The sequence below is a fragment of the Protomyctophum bolini genome (assembly GCF_963924005.1).
Source record: "Protomyctophum bolini genome assembly, chromosome: 2".
Lineage (NCBI taxonomy): Eukaryota > Metazoa > Chordata > Actinopteri > Myctophiformes > Myctophidae > Protomyctophum > Protomyctophum bolini.
The window spans coordinates 42,871,993-42,886,340 of record NC_137863.1 but is presented as its reverse complement, the minus strand read 5'-3'; the positions used below and the strand labels follow the sequence as shown (position 1 = coordinate 42,886,340).

General features: G+C 45.8%; 2 protein-coding genes across 2 annotated transcripts in view; one reads left to right on the top strand and one right to left on the bottom strand.

Moving 5' to 3' along the window:
- Positions 1-3,252, bottom strand: part of LOC308334304 (inositol 1,4,5-trisphosphate-gated calcium channel ITPR1-like) — a 121,134-nt gene extending 117,882 nt beyond the window's left edge. Inside the window, exon 1 of the mRNA XM_080790986.1 lies at positions 3,175-3,252. The gene's annotated coding sequence lies outside the window, so the exon portion shown is untranslated. The remainder of the gene's footprint in view (positions 1-3,174) is intronic.
- Positions 3,253-5,142: 1,890 nt separating this feature from the next.
- Positions 5,143-13,987, top strand: zc3h10 (zinc finger CCCH-type containing 10). Its single transcript, XM_080790970.1, has 6 exons — positions 5,143-5,287; positions 6,171-7,026; positions 7,467-7,760; positions 8,891-9,343; positions 9,841-10,120; positions 10,781-13,987. Exons 2-6 carry the CDS (start codon positions 6,782-6,784, stop codon positions 11,378-11,380), a joined length of 1,872 nt encoding a protein of 623 aa, XP_080647096.1. The 5' UTR covers positions 5,143-5,287; positions 6,171-6,781; the 3' UTR covers positions 11,381-13,987.
- The last annotated feature ends 361 nt before the right edge of the window (positions 13,988-14,348 follow it).

Here is a 14,348-nt window from a genome sequence, read left to right as displayed (position 1 = left end):
TATTTTCATGTTCTTTGTGTTTATAATAAATTTACATTTTCTAATTAATTCATAGTAATAAAAATGCAATAATAAAAAGTACACTGGCACCTAGTCGGTGCACCTAGTCGGATTCGTTTTGATGCAGCGCACCAAAAGCTACGTCATTACCTGTGTTGCCACGCAGGCCGGGTCAATTCAAATATTTTCAGACTTCAGTCACAGTGAAAACAAACCCAAACCGGTAAAATTTTATCATGGATATTAGGAACTGGCTCAAAGCCAAAACACCAAACTCTATAAACCCACCAGCACCTTCAGAAAGGCAGACTGATGACGATACTGAAACCAACGCCATGTCGCCTGTTGTTGTTAATATTGCGGGGAGTCATTCGAGCACCGAGCACTACTAAATGCACAACGAAATTCGGTCGTCGGATCACATTACTGGGGGTTCGCGAGTGTCGGATAGCATTATTCCAGTGAGGCAGAGGGCTGCTGTTTAACTTCCACAGCAGCAGCTCAACTTTCGGACCTCCACCACCACCGCATGCTTCTCCACCAGAGAAGCCAGAGGTTCTGGCACACCGTCACTGAATCAGGTAAAACGGGACAAATACCCAAGTAGCCTTCATAATGGCAAACGCGCAATCTGCAGACGCGCAGATCCCCCCCCCCCCTTTGCCTCCCGACATAAATACACTATATAGACTTGTTGTTTTTGGTTGGTGCATAAACTTTTACTCATATTCCCCTACCGTGGAGATGGCCACATATAAAAGACACTATAAGCCTAAATGCTCAACTATTTGTTGGTGATTAATGGTTGGTGCATAGGCTATAGTCTTTTTTTTCTACTTTCCTCCCGCCGTGGAGATGCTCATTGTGTTCATTGTGTTGTTGGTGCGATGCGATCGTGTTTCCACATGACAGTATATAGGCTATGTTTGTTTGTTTGTTCTGTTGGCTACAATAATTAGGCTATATTATTTGTTTTGGTGTATAATTGGAACCTATACTTGTAGCCCTTCTCCAAGCCTTTTGTGTTGTTTTATTGTATAGGCCAATGTGAGAGCTTAATTGCTATATATGGATGTGAACTTGAAAAATCAAGTGCCCCCCTTGGAAATATGAATGCCCCCCTGCTGATTATTCCCTGGATACGGCACTGTACAGATAGCTGCTCTTATACTGTCATTAATAATGACAGTACGCATGCACGCATGCACACGCGCACACACACACACACACACACACACACACAAGCGCTTCCAGGGATTATGTTTCTTAACTTTGTGAGATAAATTAAGCAGACCACAATACCTGTCCCGGTGTGGCGCGGTCAGCTGTCTGCCCCAAGGAAGAATTCACAAAACGTATTTTGTCTCCTTTCCTTTTGTTATCCTAAATGGACTATATGCTCCCAGTCTCTTAAGTTAATTTTCCCCTCCACGGACACGGGACAAAACGTATTATAAAGTAAATAAACTTATTTCATTTAAAATACTTCCACCGCCATTCTTTCACATAAACAACCACAAACGAGCAGGTGCTGTGATTGGTCAATAGCCAATGACCTCACGGTCTGAGGCGGGCATTAGGGCAAGTAAACCAAGCAGGCGTGTCTTGGCAGCTGTCAATCATTCAACGCAATGAAAGCCAATGGAAGCCGTTTTGGGCTGTAAGAAAATCAGCCCATTTTGACCTATTTTGTGTTTTTCTTGTAACAATGTGATGCTGTTGCTGCTTTAGATTATACCAGAATATAAAAGTATCTATTCTAAAACATTTTAATAATAATTTCTCATCTTTACTCCATAGGACAGGGGGGCTGAGCCCCCCTTGCCCATTGATACGAGCCACCCACCGCTCATTGTCATCACCCAAACACATCTCTCTGTTTTTACTAACTACCGAACTACGGTCACCTTATCACCTAAACTGGAGTATGAATAGGCCTTAAGCCTATAATGCAGTGGTTTTCATTCAACCAGTGGTCTGGGCTGGGGACCACCAGTGTTCCTTATTGAGGAGGTTCGAGGTGGTCCCCAGCTAAATGATGGAGAGTTGGTAACCAACAATGGACCCTTATTAGATCTTTAACTCTTTGAGAATGTAAAATGAAACCCATAGGGGTTAATTTGGTTTCATTTCACACTCACGCTTTCAATTGAACATCTGCATTACTTGATTTACAAGAAGTCTACACAATTACAGAATGTAGAATAATTGTTATTTTGGGCCGTTTGCCTGTTATGGTAGCCTACCACATCAATATAGGGCCTACAGCACGACAACAAAATATTCTTTAGTATTGGGTCTGAGAGGCTAAACGTCATCAAATGGTGGTCCGTGGCTCAAATGCTTTATATATATAATGGACCTAAGGGTTAAACTACGGGTCTAATGTATATGACAAATATAACTCTATAACTGTGCTCAACTAGTAGAAATAGCACTACTGTAACAGACCTAGTGTGAGGTCACAGTCAGTCATTCATAATTTGATGCGTTTACCATACAAGGAAGTGACAATCAGATGTCTGCATACTTCTCAAAGTGTGGTCCATAGCCTACGTAGACCCCAAGGGGTCTACTGGAACACTTAAGCCCTATGCATTTTTTAGTTTTGGGGGCTATTGGAAAATAGCCCATTTATCCATATCTACAAACAAGTCAAGCTTTTCCTGAAAGACGTTGACACACATTCTTGACATCATCTTCTCTAAATAAATTCGATTCAGGGGGTCCTTGACAAGAAAGTGATTTTTCCACTGTGTTCAACCACTGACTTAAAGAGAAACACTTTAAAACACCCCAGACAATATTTAAACACAAGACAGGAGAAGCACACATATTTAGTTTTGGAAGGATTTCAACTTTACCTCTGCTTCATGCTGCCTTACACAAAGACACAATGCATGCAGTAGGCTAAGATAGGAACACAGACGTGTTCCCCCCCCCCCCCCACCCTAAATAAATCAATAAATTAAAACAAATAAAAATTACAATTAGTTTAAAATCACTTTAGCCTATCTGCCAATATCTCATTTGGCTGAGCAGTTTGAAGCACTTTTACCCCCCCCCCCTCCCCCCCCAAAAACCCCAACCAAATATGAATAAATAAATACAAAATAAACATCTGTCGTTAGTGCACTGGCTCTGTAGGACACTTAATATAAAATAAAACTTCACCTCTGCTTCATGGACGGACAGATCGGACTGGACTCTCTTCTGGATAAAAAAAAAACTATAGTGTCCTCTTCAGCAGCAGCACCGCGGTACGGTGGCATATACATCCATCATTTATAGATCAGATCCGGGCATAAACTAACGGTTTATTACAGATCTAGTAATATTAAAATGTTCTGTAGCCGATCAAGAGGAGGAGAAGAGACGCTCCTAAACTACCGTGTCTGCCTGGGGGCGGGGCTGAGGTGTTGCGCTGCCTGGCTGGCTTGCTGCCAAGGAGAAGGCAGTGTTGGTTTCCTGGAAATGTAGTTCTCTGCAGCGGACCACTAAGCACCGAGAAGCGCGAGGTCCTGCGTTCCGGACTACAATTCCCATGTAGACGGGGTTTTTTTTTGGGGGGGGGGGGGGGGGGGGGGGTTTGCTATAAACTAAGGATTCTAGGGTCGCTTGTGTTGAGATTGAGAAACTTCTCTCTCTCTCTCTCTCTCTCTCTCTCTCTCTCTCTCTCTCTCTCTCTCTCTCCTCTCTCTCTCTCTCTCTCTCTCCTCTCTCTCTCTCTCTCTCTCTCTCTCTCTCTGTAGGCCTAGTAAAAAGTATTGGCATCAAAATGTGCTTGATTGATTGAAGAATTTAAGAGTTTAATAAAACGAAATTAACTGCTAAAGGTCCTAAATTAACTTAATTAAGCAGTCACCGTCTCTGTGTCATGTTATTGTTATATATAGATCGATTACTATACTATAATAATCAAATAAATCTGATTTCAGATTTCAGAGAAGGAGGGAAATACCAAATGAACTGTTAACTACATTATAACATTTCGCAGGGGCGAGTTGGTAAAGGGGCGAGTCAAATTGGTATTCTGTAGATCTGCTATTTTCAAATGGCTGATAGAGCGATTAGTACATATAGCCTAGGCTAAATTAAGTTGTCAAATAATTGTAGTGTAGTAGAAGTCCTACAATAATTGTAAAAGTAGAAGTAAAAGTACAGAAAATTTGACGTACTAAAGTAAAGAAAGAATCACACCCGTGTGAACTGAGTGGTGCAACTCCACCCCCCCCCCTCCTCTCTCTCTCTCTCATTAGCAGGCAACAGTGCAGCACTATCCCTCTCTCTGTTCTGGCACAACAGCGCCCCTACTGGTACTCATTATATGTGCTCATTAACCAACACATAGGTGAACACATAGGTGAATACGGGCATAGGTGACCACGGACATTGCTGTTCCTTGGAGTGGTTGCACCACTCAAAAACACCTCAAAATTGTACAGTAGCCTACTTGAGTAAATGTAGATGGCTACTTTACGCCATTGGTGAAATGTTTGTGTTTGTTTACTTACTTTTAGCCAAAGAGGAATAAACAATGTTTATGTTGAATTGTTTGTTTGTTTGGTAGGTTACTGTTTGTTTGATAGTATAGAATATGATTAAAGTGATTGTTAATACATTTTGCTGTCCTGGGGTCCTGGTAAGCAAAATGTAGGCTCTGCTGCCACCTAGTGGTGACAATGGGAGGCTACAATGCTACTGGTGTCCAGACTCCAGTAATACATTCAAATATAACTATAATTACCACCGTGTACTGTAAATGTTGATAGTTTCATTATGGAACAGAATATTATTTAAATTCCTTCCAGATTGGGCTGTTTCAATAACAAGCTAATAACAAATTAAGCAGAAACAAGCAATAACAAGCAAAGGGAAGAGAACACCACAATTAGTTCAAGCCTTAATTTTAAAGGACAACATTGACTCTTCTGGAGTCAAGAAAGGGTAGGTTTTAAATAAATGTATGACTTTTGAAAGAACACATAAATGACAAGGTCTTATTCTCTTATTAGGTCTTATTCTCTTATTCTGAAGGCCTTATCCTAGCTCCCAACCAAGGAAAGGGGCAACACTGGAAGCAAACGTTCTTCTTCTTCTTCGCTGGTGTTTATTAAACATTGATACAGGAAGAAGAACGTGTTGGTAAACAACAGAAAACAGCGAATAATAAATAAATAAATATAGCTTTGAATTCGTTAATTACGGTATAACACTGAGTAGGTTGTTATTAATTCATATGACCGGCCGGGTATGATTGGTCGGTTCCACAATATCTCTGTTTATGGTAAGTATTAAGTCCTGCATGCTAGCTTATTGGCTAACATTAGCATCAGTTATGTGATTATTGTGAGCCTTGTATAAAGGGAAAGTTCGTCTTTTTATCTTTGATGTCGTGTATCTTCAGTCAAATATAAGTGGTTTTCAACCCTTTTCATATCAGGCACCATTATTTATTCAGCATCTGAACCACGGACCACCTTGTGATGACATATATCCTTTACCTCAGACCCAAAACAAAAGGATATTTTGTCCACAATTCCATGCTGTATTGATGTTGGTACCATTAGGAGAGATAGGCAAACGTTGATCAAAACAACAATTCTTCTACATTATCTAATTGTGTAGACTTCTGTAGATTAAGTAATGCAGATGTTTATCAACAATTTAACTCTTGAGAGTGTAAAACGGTCTATTGGTTTCATGTTACACTCTCAAGAGTTAAAGATCTAATGAATTGGTTACAAACATAGTTGAAAACCACTGAAATAGTTGAATAGTTTTGTTCTTGCTTTCATTGTTTCATTTGACATAATAATGTATATTTTATTGGAAGTCTGTTAGCATCAGTAGTGGTGAAAAAGTACTTGCATGTGTTTACTTAAGTAAAAGTATCAATACCACAATCAAAAACTAACTCCATTAGTCAAAATGTATATAATTTCAAGTAAAACACAGACTTTGCTTATCCAATGTGTATGCTCCACAAAAACACAGACGTCAAGGGGTAATTTCTAAATTACAGACAATTCGCGGATTCCTGTGGGGACTCTACTAATGATATGATCTACGGATATGAAAGCAGAAGTCAGGCTCTCATAGATGATAGTCTTGATCCACGGCTAATCAAACAAATCACTGATAATAATTTATATGCATTTATTTCACAGATCTGCCAATAAGAAGATGTCTTTGGCCTGAGGAGAGGATCTGATTGGCCCGAGGGGAGAGGAGCACCGTTCATAAACTTTTATACTCACACACCCATGAGTTCGTATTTCAGTATTTTCCTGGTGAAGAAAAACCTGGTGAACGCCATGTTATTCTCCCGGTGCTGGGCTGAACGCCATGCTATTCTCCTGGTGCTGGGCTGAACGCCATGTTATTCTCCCGGTGCTGGGTTGAACGCCATGCTATTCTCCTGGTGCTGGGCTGAACGCCATGTTATTCTCTTGGTGCTGGGCTGAAAGCCATGCTATTCTCCTGGTGCTGGGCTGAACGCCATGCTATTCTCCTGGTGCTGGGCTGAACGCCATGCTATTCTCCTGGTGCTGGGCTGAACGCCATGCTATTCTCCTGGTGCTGGGCTGAGTGCCATGTTATTCTCCTGGTGCTGCGCTGAGTGGCATGTTATTTCCCGGTGCTGGGCTGAACGCCATGTTATTCTCCCGGTGCTGGGCTGAAAGCCATGTTATTCTCCTGGTGCTGGGCTGAACGCCATGTTATTCTCCTGGTGCTGGGCTGAACGCCATGTTATTCTCCTGGTGCTGGGCTGAACGCCATGCCTGATCGGGAAGCTTCCTTCCTGTCAGGTGGCTCTGGGAGTGGGAGTGGACTCTGTGGGGGCGGCGGCAGCAGCTTATTGGTTGAGGAGGGAGGAGGAGGGGGCTCGGGAGGTGGTGGGGGGGCTGGGGGGGGTCTCATCATGGGAGGAGGAGGGGCTCTGGGGAATGGGGGTGGAGCTGGGGGAGGAGGAGGAGGGGGCATGGCCAGTGGTTCCGGGCTCTCCTTGGACGGCGTCTGCAGGTATGTAGGCCACGCCCACTAACGGCTATTACATCATCATACTGATCGCAATTTATTAACATTGTAGCTTGTAGATATTTACATTTTTTTTTTAGTTATTTACATTTTTTTCAAAGTATAACATTAACTCATAAACCACCAGCATTTCGGCAACAGCCTTCTTCAGAGAAGATTAAAAAGTCATCGAAAGTAAAAAATACTTTTTAATCTTCTCTGAAGAAGGCTGTTGCCAAAACGAGTCAGCATTCGTAATAGGATCTGAGCCATAGTCTTGCATCTTTTATTTTGAAGTGCCGCTTGTTCCACTTTGTTGGTTTATGAGTTAAGTTATATTCAAAGCCGAGCACCCACTGCCTAAATTAATGAATGAATATTTGCACGGACTAATTAATTAACTTAGCAATCAATCTTGGGGACTTATTCATTCATTAATCTCACAGGGACTTTGTCCGCAACGTGTGCAAGCGGGGGAAGCGCTGCCGCTTCCGCCACCCCGACGCGAACTCGGTGACGGACGCGGGCGTCCAGAAGAACGAGTTCATCTTCTGCCACGACCACCAGAACAAGGAGTGTGCGAGGTCGACGTGCCGCTTCGTGCACGGCTCCAAGGAGGACGAGGACCACTACAAGAAGTCCGGGGAGCTGCCGCTGAGGCTGCGGGGCAAGGTGGCCGCCCGGCTCGGTCTGAGTCCCACCGACCTGCCGCACAGCAGGGGAGAGGTCCCTCTCTGTAGGTGAGTCCCACCGACCTGCCGCACAGCAGGGGAGAGGTCCCTCTCTGTAGGTGAGTCCCACCGACCTGCCGCACAGTAGGGGAGAGGTCCCTCTCTGTAGGTGAGTCCCATGGACCTGCCGCACAGCAGGGGAGAGGTCCCTCTCTGTAGGTGAGTCCCACCGACCTGCCGCACAGTAGGGGAGAGGTCCCTCTCTGTAGGTGAGTCCCACCGACCTGTCGCACAGCAGGGGAGAGGTCCCTCTCTGTAGGTGAGTCCCACCGACCTGCCGCACAGTAGGGGAGAGGTCCCTCTCTGTAGGTGAGTCCCATGGACCTGCAGCACAGTAGGGGAGAGGTCCCTCTCTGTAGGTGAGTCCCACCGACCTGCCGCACAGTAGGGGAGAGGTCCCTCTCTGTAGGTGAGTCCCACCGACCTGCCGCACAGTAGGGGAGAGGTCCCTCTCTGTAGGTGAGTCCCACCGACCTGCCGCACAGTAGGGGAGAGGTCCCTCTCTGTAGGTGAGTCCCATGGACCTGCCCCACATCCAGGGAGACGTCGACCCGCTGTCCAGTCGCTAGTTGCGATAGATTTATTCTTACCTCCCGGTTGTCGATCGGCTCTAGAGTGATTTGGCAACATCCGGTCCGTCGGTAAAAGTGCTCCGTTGCTATAAATCGACTGCGGGCTATCATTTAATGGATTAAATAACAATAATAATATTAATAACAATTAAGGTGTAAAGGGAGTCTACCAACGCGCCTCAAGCCTAAAACGGCTGATCCGGTGCTTCACGTTTCGACCTTGCGGTCTTCATCAGAGTCATGATGACTCTGATGAAGACCACAAGGTCGAAACGTTAGTCGTTTTGTATACTCAGCACCTTAATAAAAGGCTCTAAATGTCCGTGTTGCTCCAGTCTCCTCTCCTTTTGCAACAATTAAGGTGTTTAAGAGGCAGCCGAGCTGAGGTCTGAACGGAACTAATGTGTGCAACCTCCAAATGGTCCCCCCGAACTGACCTAGGGTACGGACCTTGGCATCTAGGTTTCTATATGATGCCAACGAGGGAACGTAAATTCAGTTTATTTCCTTGTAATTCCAGATACGTCCAGAATGTAATTTCGTCTTATATATTTTTTGTTATTCCAGAGACTTCCTGAAGGGGGAGTGCCAACGAGGGAACAAGTGTAAATTCCGCCACGTCCAGAAGGACTTCGAGTACGACCCCCCTGCCCTGGGGGGGGGAGGCGGAGCTGGGATGATGCTGGGAGGAGGAGGCGGGGTTACTGGCGGGGGGCTGGGGGGCGGGATTGGGGGAGGGGGGGGAGGAGGGCTGGGCGGGATGGCGGTGGGGGGATTTAACCATGGGGGGGGCGGTGGTGGTGGTCTGCTGGGCGGGGTGTGTGGGGGAGGAGGAGGAGGAGGAGGAGGAGGAGGCGGGGCCTGCGGAGCATTGGTTGGACTGGTGGGGGGGGGCGGCAACATGATGGGCATGGCGGTGGGGGGCGGCGGCTGCCCCAGCATGGGCGGAGGAGTGTCAGTGGGCTGTCTGTCGGCCCCCCCGGGAGGGGGGTCTCTGCTGGGACCGCGGCGCTACGAGAGGTAAGGCCTGTGGCAAATATTATACGCACTGTAATCAGTCAAATTAAGCAATATTACACGAGAGGGTGTGCTTAACCGTCATTAATGGCATGCCAAACTGCCAAGCGCAGAAGTGCCATTAATGACGGTAAAGCATGACCCTCGAGTGTAATATTGCGATTATACAACAGTTACCACTCAATTTAATTATAATAATTTCACTAGACTAGACCTGTTCACTTCCTTGTTTACGGCTCGACAAAACCCCATATAGTTCTCTGAATCTACGCTGCTTCCGCGCAGATTGAATCATAATGGCGATGCTCTGTCCTAATTTCTGACCATCATGCATCTCGGTTACCTTTTAACTTCATGGTTTTTGGGGTAAAGGCAAGGCGGGGCATTTTCAGAATAAAATCTCCCTCATCTGCTTGTCACTCTAGTCTAGCGCCTTTTGTTCTGAAAGATTCCCCCGGCACCACAGTTGTTAAAGTTTAACATTTTGTTAACCGTGACAGCCTTAACGAGAGAGGACTGGGAGGAGCTCGGCGCTACGACGGAGGAGAGCTGCTGTTCGATGGCGGTCTGTTCGACCCGGCGGGGGGCGGCGGTCCCCTGGAGGCGGGGCCTCCCGTGGACCACCACGCCCACATCCTCGCCACGCTGAAGAGGCGGCGGATGGAGGGGCCGTGTCACTACGAGGTGACCACGCCCGCCACCATCACCATGATGGAGTATCGCTTCATGGAGGAGGAGAACTGCCTCCTGCGGAAGAGGGTGGAGGAGCTGAAGAAGCAGGTCTGTGAGATCTAATCGCGTGCAGGTCTGTGAGATCTGAACGAGAGTAGGAAGTGGGTGGAAGGGATAAGTGTGTGTGTGTGTGTGTGTGTGTGTGTGTGCGGTTACTCCTGAAATGCGTGCGTTTTTAATAGGCGGCTGTAAAATGTGCACATAGCCTACTGTTTTCACTGTTGTTATTTGATTATACAAAAAAATTAACAATCACAACAAGCTTCTGTTGTAGTTTGGCAGTGAAGTAATTCTCCGTCAGTAGATCAATTTGGCCTGTATGACCACGTCATTTGGTTTGCTTTACAAAGGCCTGTGTGAATGCTAAACTGACCAACATCGAAATGCAACAATTTATCCCTGATCCGGACATTTTAAGCGAACTAAAACTTGAATTTTATTCAAAAGATTGACAAAAATCAGACCTGTCTGAATTCAGTTGTACTGTACTGTACTGTACTGTACTGTGTGAGGCTGCGCAGCAGTGACACTTGGTGGTGAAAAAACACTATTTCCAGACAGACAGACAGACATACACACACACACATTGCTGCGTATAGGAGTGGTTAGCACCACTCAAATGTCAAAATCAACAGTGTCTAACGTGATGTACCGGTAATTCCTAATGTGTCCACCATGTGTCCAACCTGATGTAAATCTGTTCCGCAGGTGTCCAACCTGATGGCCACCAACGAGGTCCTCCTGGAGCAGAACGCTCAGTTCCGCAGCCAGACCAAGGTCATCACCTTGACCTCCACGCCGACCACGTTGGGCGTGGAGCAGAACCTGGTGGCGCCCCCCATGGTGGCGGTGAGCTCCTACAACCACGGCATCGCGCAGACCCACACCACGCTGAGCAGCGTGGCCTCGCAGCGGCCCCCCGGAGACCCCTCCAACGGCGGGGTGGTGGTGGTGCAGGGGGGCCCCGCCGCCGGGGCCCCCCAGAGCAACCCGAACGCGTGCAACCCGCCGCTCAGCGCCGAGAGCCTCGCCAACAACCCGCTGTCGGCCGCCCTGGTGCAGGTCGCCCAGACCATGGCGCAGCAGGGCATGGGCGGCGGGCCACCGCTCCCCGTGGTCTCCATGGCGCCCCCCGTGGTGGCGGTGTCCGTGGCGCCCGTCGCCGTGTCCGTGTCGATGGCGCAGGGCGGCATCACCATGAGCCACGCCCCCATGCCCGGCATCACCATGAGCCACGCCCCCACCACGCCCATGGTGAGCTACCCCATCGTCAGCCAGAGCATGAGGATCAGCGCCCTGCCACACTGAGCCACGCCCCCGTCCATCACCTACCGCCCTGACAGACACGCCCCATCGATCCCCGCCCTGCCGCACTGACTGACTGACTGACTCACGATCACCACTAGGGGTGGGCAATATGGAAAAATATAATATCACGATATCTTTTGATACATCATGATGCACGATATTATCACGATATTTTTTTGCATGCGGTTTGTGTATGGTTATTCTTCACGTTACTTAACAGCACAACCACCTACAAGGTAACACAAAACAAAAAGAAAAAGGGAGTAAGAGGCCGTCGTTCTACAGAAGTATAAATGAAGGTATAGAACTGCAAATCATAGACTGTGCATTCACTGCATCACAACGATGCATCGTAACGATATCTCTGAAAAGGCACATCGTGTGCACATTGTATCGCCTCAATGATATGTATCACCATATGGCCCACCCCTAATCACCGCCCCTGCCGCACTGATGTACAGGTGCTCAGAACTACAGAATGGACCTCCATCTTTAGAGGAAGCTTAACTGACTGGACTACAGAATGGACCTCCATCTTTAGAGGAAACTAACTGACTGGACCACAGAATGGACCTCCATCTTTAGAGGAAACTGACTGACTAGACTACAGAATGGACCTCCATCTTTAGAGGAAACTGACTGACATTCAGGACTACAGAATGGACCTCCATCTTTAAAGGAGGTTTCCTCAATGATCCTTGCTGCGGTTTTTCTTTGTTTGTTTGTGCCAGGTGCTTGATGATGAATGGACCTGCCATCATCTTGTCTACGAGAGACCATGGAAGTATCTTTTATACTATTTTGAAAAACATTTTTGAATGGTTCAAAAAGCCGATCTACGAGCTCACAACGTGTCGATGTAGATCGGCTAGTTGAACAATTCTTTAATGTTTTTCAAAACGGTAAAGAAGTTTAAGGATAAGGGGTAAGGCACAGACTAATATAGTGCCCCTGGCCTGGTCATCTCTAGCCTGGTACGCATACCATTGCAGGGTTCTGATCCGATCGGGAGCGGAAATAACTTGTATCACTGTGTAGTCAATGGTTTGTAGGCCGGAACCACCAATATATTATATTACCCCAAATAATTCCCTGCATCATATTTTTAGGGCCTACCCAATAAAACTCTCGATTCGGCGTAGTTTAGCTTATAGGAATAGGTTTGTTTGGTATATCCATCTACAATCTTCTATTCCAACTCGTGCCTGCCGAGACTAAACTAAACAAAAAACTGAACCCTTCAACTGGAACCACTGTGGGGTTTTTTTTATCCGTTTTATTTTTGTTTTTTTAACCGTGGCCTACACCGGATCGCACCGGCCAGTTTTGGAAGGATTGCCAGGCTGGCCGCTGGTGATGCGAGGTTAGGTCATACAAGATACTAGAAATATCATCTTTGTTCTGAATAGGGATGGAGCTCGTAAGTCTTATTTATAACGAGCACCTTATCGCTCAGGCTTATCGAACCGGCTTCTTATCGAGTTCACTATCGAGCGTTTTCAATTTTTTGTGGATAGAAACGGGGGGGAGACGACAATGAATACTGAACAGAACCAGTATCTTTTAGGGCCTTCAAATACAGTACTTTTCTACAGATGGAAGGCAATTGACCTTTTTACTTTTTGATAATAATATTACCAACCAACTGTCACCTGGTCAATGTGTGTACCGTCATCATTGTAATAGTGTAATCTTTACCCGGGCAGTGCTGGTTGGCACTTTTGGCAGTTATCAATACACTTTTAGACCAACATGTTTGTGCCAACATGGGTGATTAGATTTATTTCTTAACCGTCTCTTGTCTCGATTGTTTAAACATGACGACATGGGCCGATATGCTCCATAACATGCTCGATGCAGCCCAAAGCTTATTAATACTGGGTACTCAATAAGCCCAAAGGTTATTAATACTGGGTACTCAATAAGCCCAAAGGTTATTGATACTGGGTACTCAATAAGTAATAATAATAAGCTAAACCCCACCCCAAAAGTGATTGTCCAATGCCAATCCAAATAGTTATAGCAACCGCTGCTAAGGATGCCAAGCTTTCGCCTCCCTGTAGCTGCCAGTGTTATTTTGCATGGCTGGGTTGCTGACCACATTATACAGCTTAACGTCAGGAAAGTTACACGACTGAGCCACTCAGGTGATGGCAATAATCATGATCACCGTAGTCTGACCGTGCGTTACATAAAAAACCCCTGTCGGATGGTCCTAAGTTGATTGAGTTGGATTTCTCCCGCCAACATTTCCTTGTTTCTAGTTTATTGAAATAACGCCATGCACATTTGTCCAGTGCATAGCCTACTCTGCAGGCCAGGATTGTTTCCATGTGTATGGAGAAATCCCGTAATTTGACATGCATCTCATGAATGGGTGAAAAGGGCAGCTTGCCATCGTTAGAATGGAGTGGGTGGGGCTTAGCCAAGGGCTAATTGTATGATTGCGAAAATGACGCTGGCGTGTCCTTACCTTCTTATGGTCTGTGTGCCAAAAGGTCGACTCTTCAGACAAATGGCAGCAAACTGAAAACATGCAAGGACAAGATTCATAATGTAATGTTTTGAGCTGTAAATGCTGGAAGAATAAATACAATCTCTTGTCAATGTGTATTTGTTGAAATGCTCCTTTATAACTGTGCAGTATACATTTTAAATTAACTTGTTTTAAAGTTATTTTTACCCACAGACACTTGACAAGTTAACTGTATATACCATTTTGTTAAACTGGAAAATAATGCATTTAGCTTCGAACAACTGTGGAACATGATGTCATCACATCCCCTCAGTGTATTACTATGTGTTTTGAAAGTGTGTAGAGTGTAGGCTTAGTATTACTGTGTGTGTTTTGAGTTATAGTTTTAGTTTTAAACCCACTTTGCATTCTGGTTTCATGATCATCGCCAAACAATAATATCTTTGGTCACTAGGTGGCAGTGCAACACTGCCATCCAAATAGAGGCAGAAA

Coding starts and splice junctions, on each gene's coding strand:
- zc3h10 (XM_080790970.1), top strand. CDS start 6,782: ATGCCTGATCGGGAAGCTTCCTTCCTGTCAGGTGGCTCTGGGAGTGGG. Junction 7,761..8,890: donor GGAGAGGTCCCTCTCTGTAG/GTGAGTCCCACC, acceptor TTGTTATTCCAG/AGACTTCCTGAAGGGGGAGT. Junction 9,344..9,840: donor GGACCGCGGCGCTACGAGAG/GTAAGGCCTGTG, acceptor TAACCGTGACAG/CCTTAACGAGAGAGGACTGG.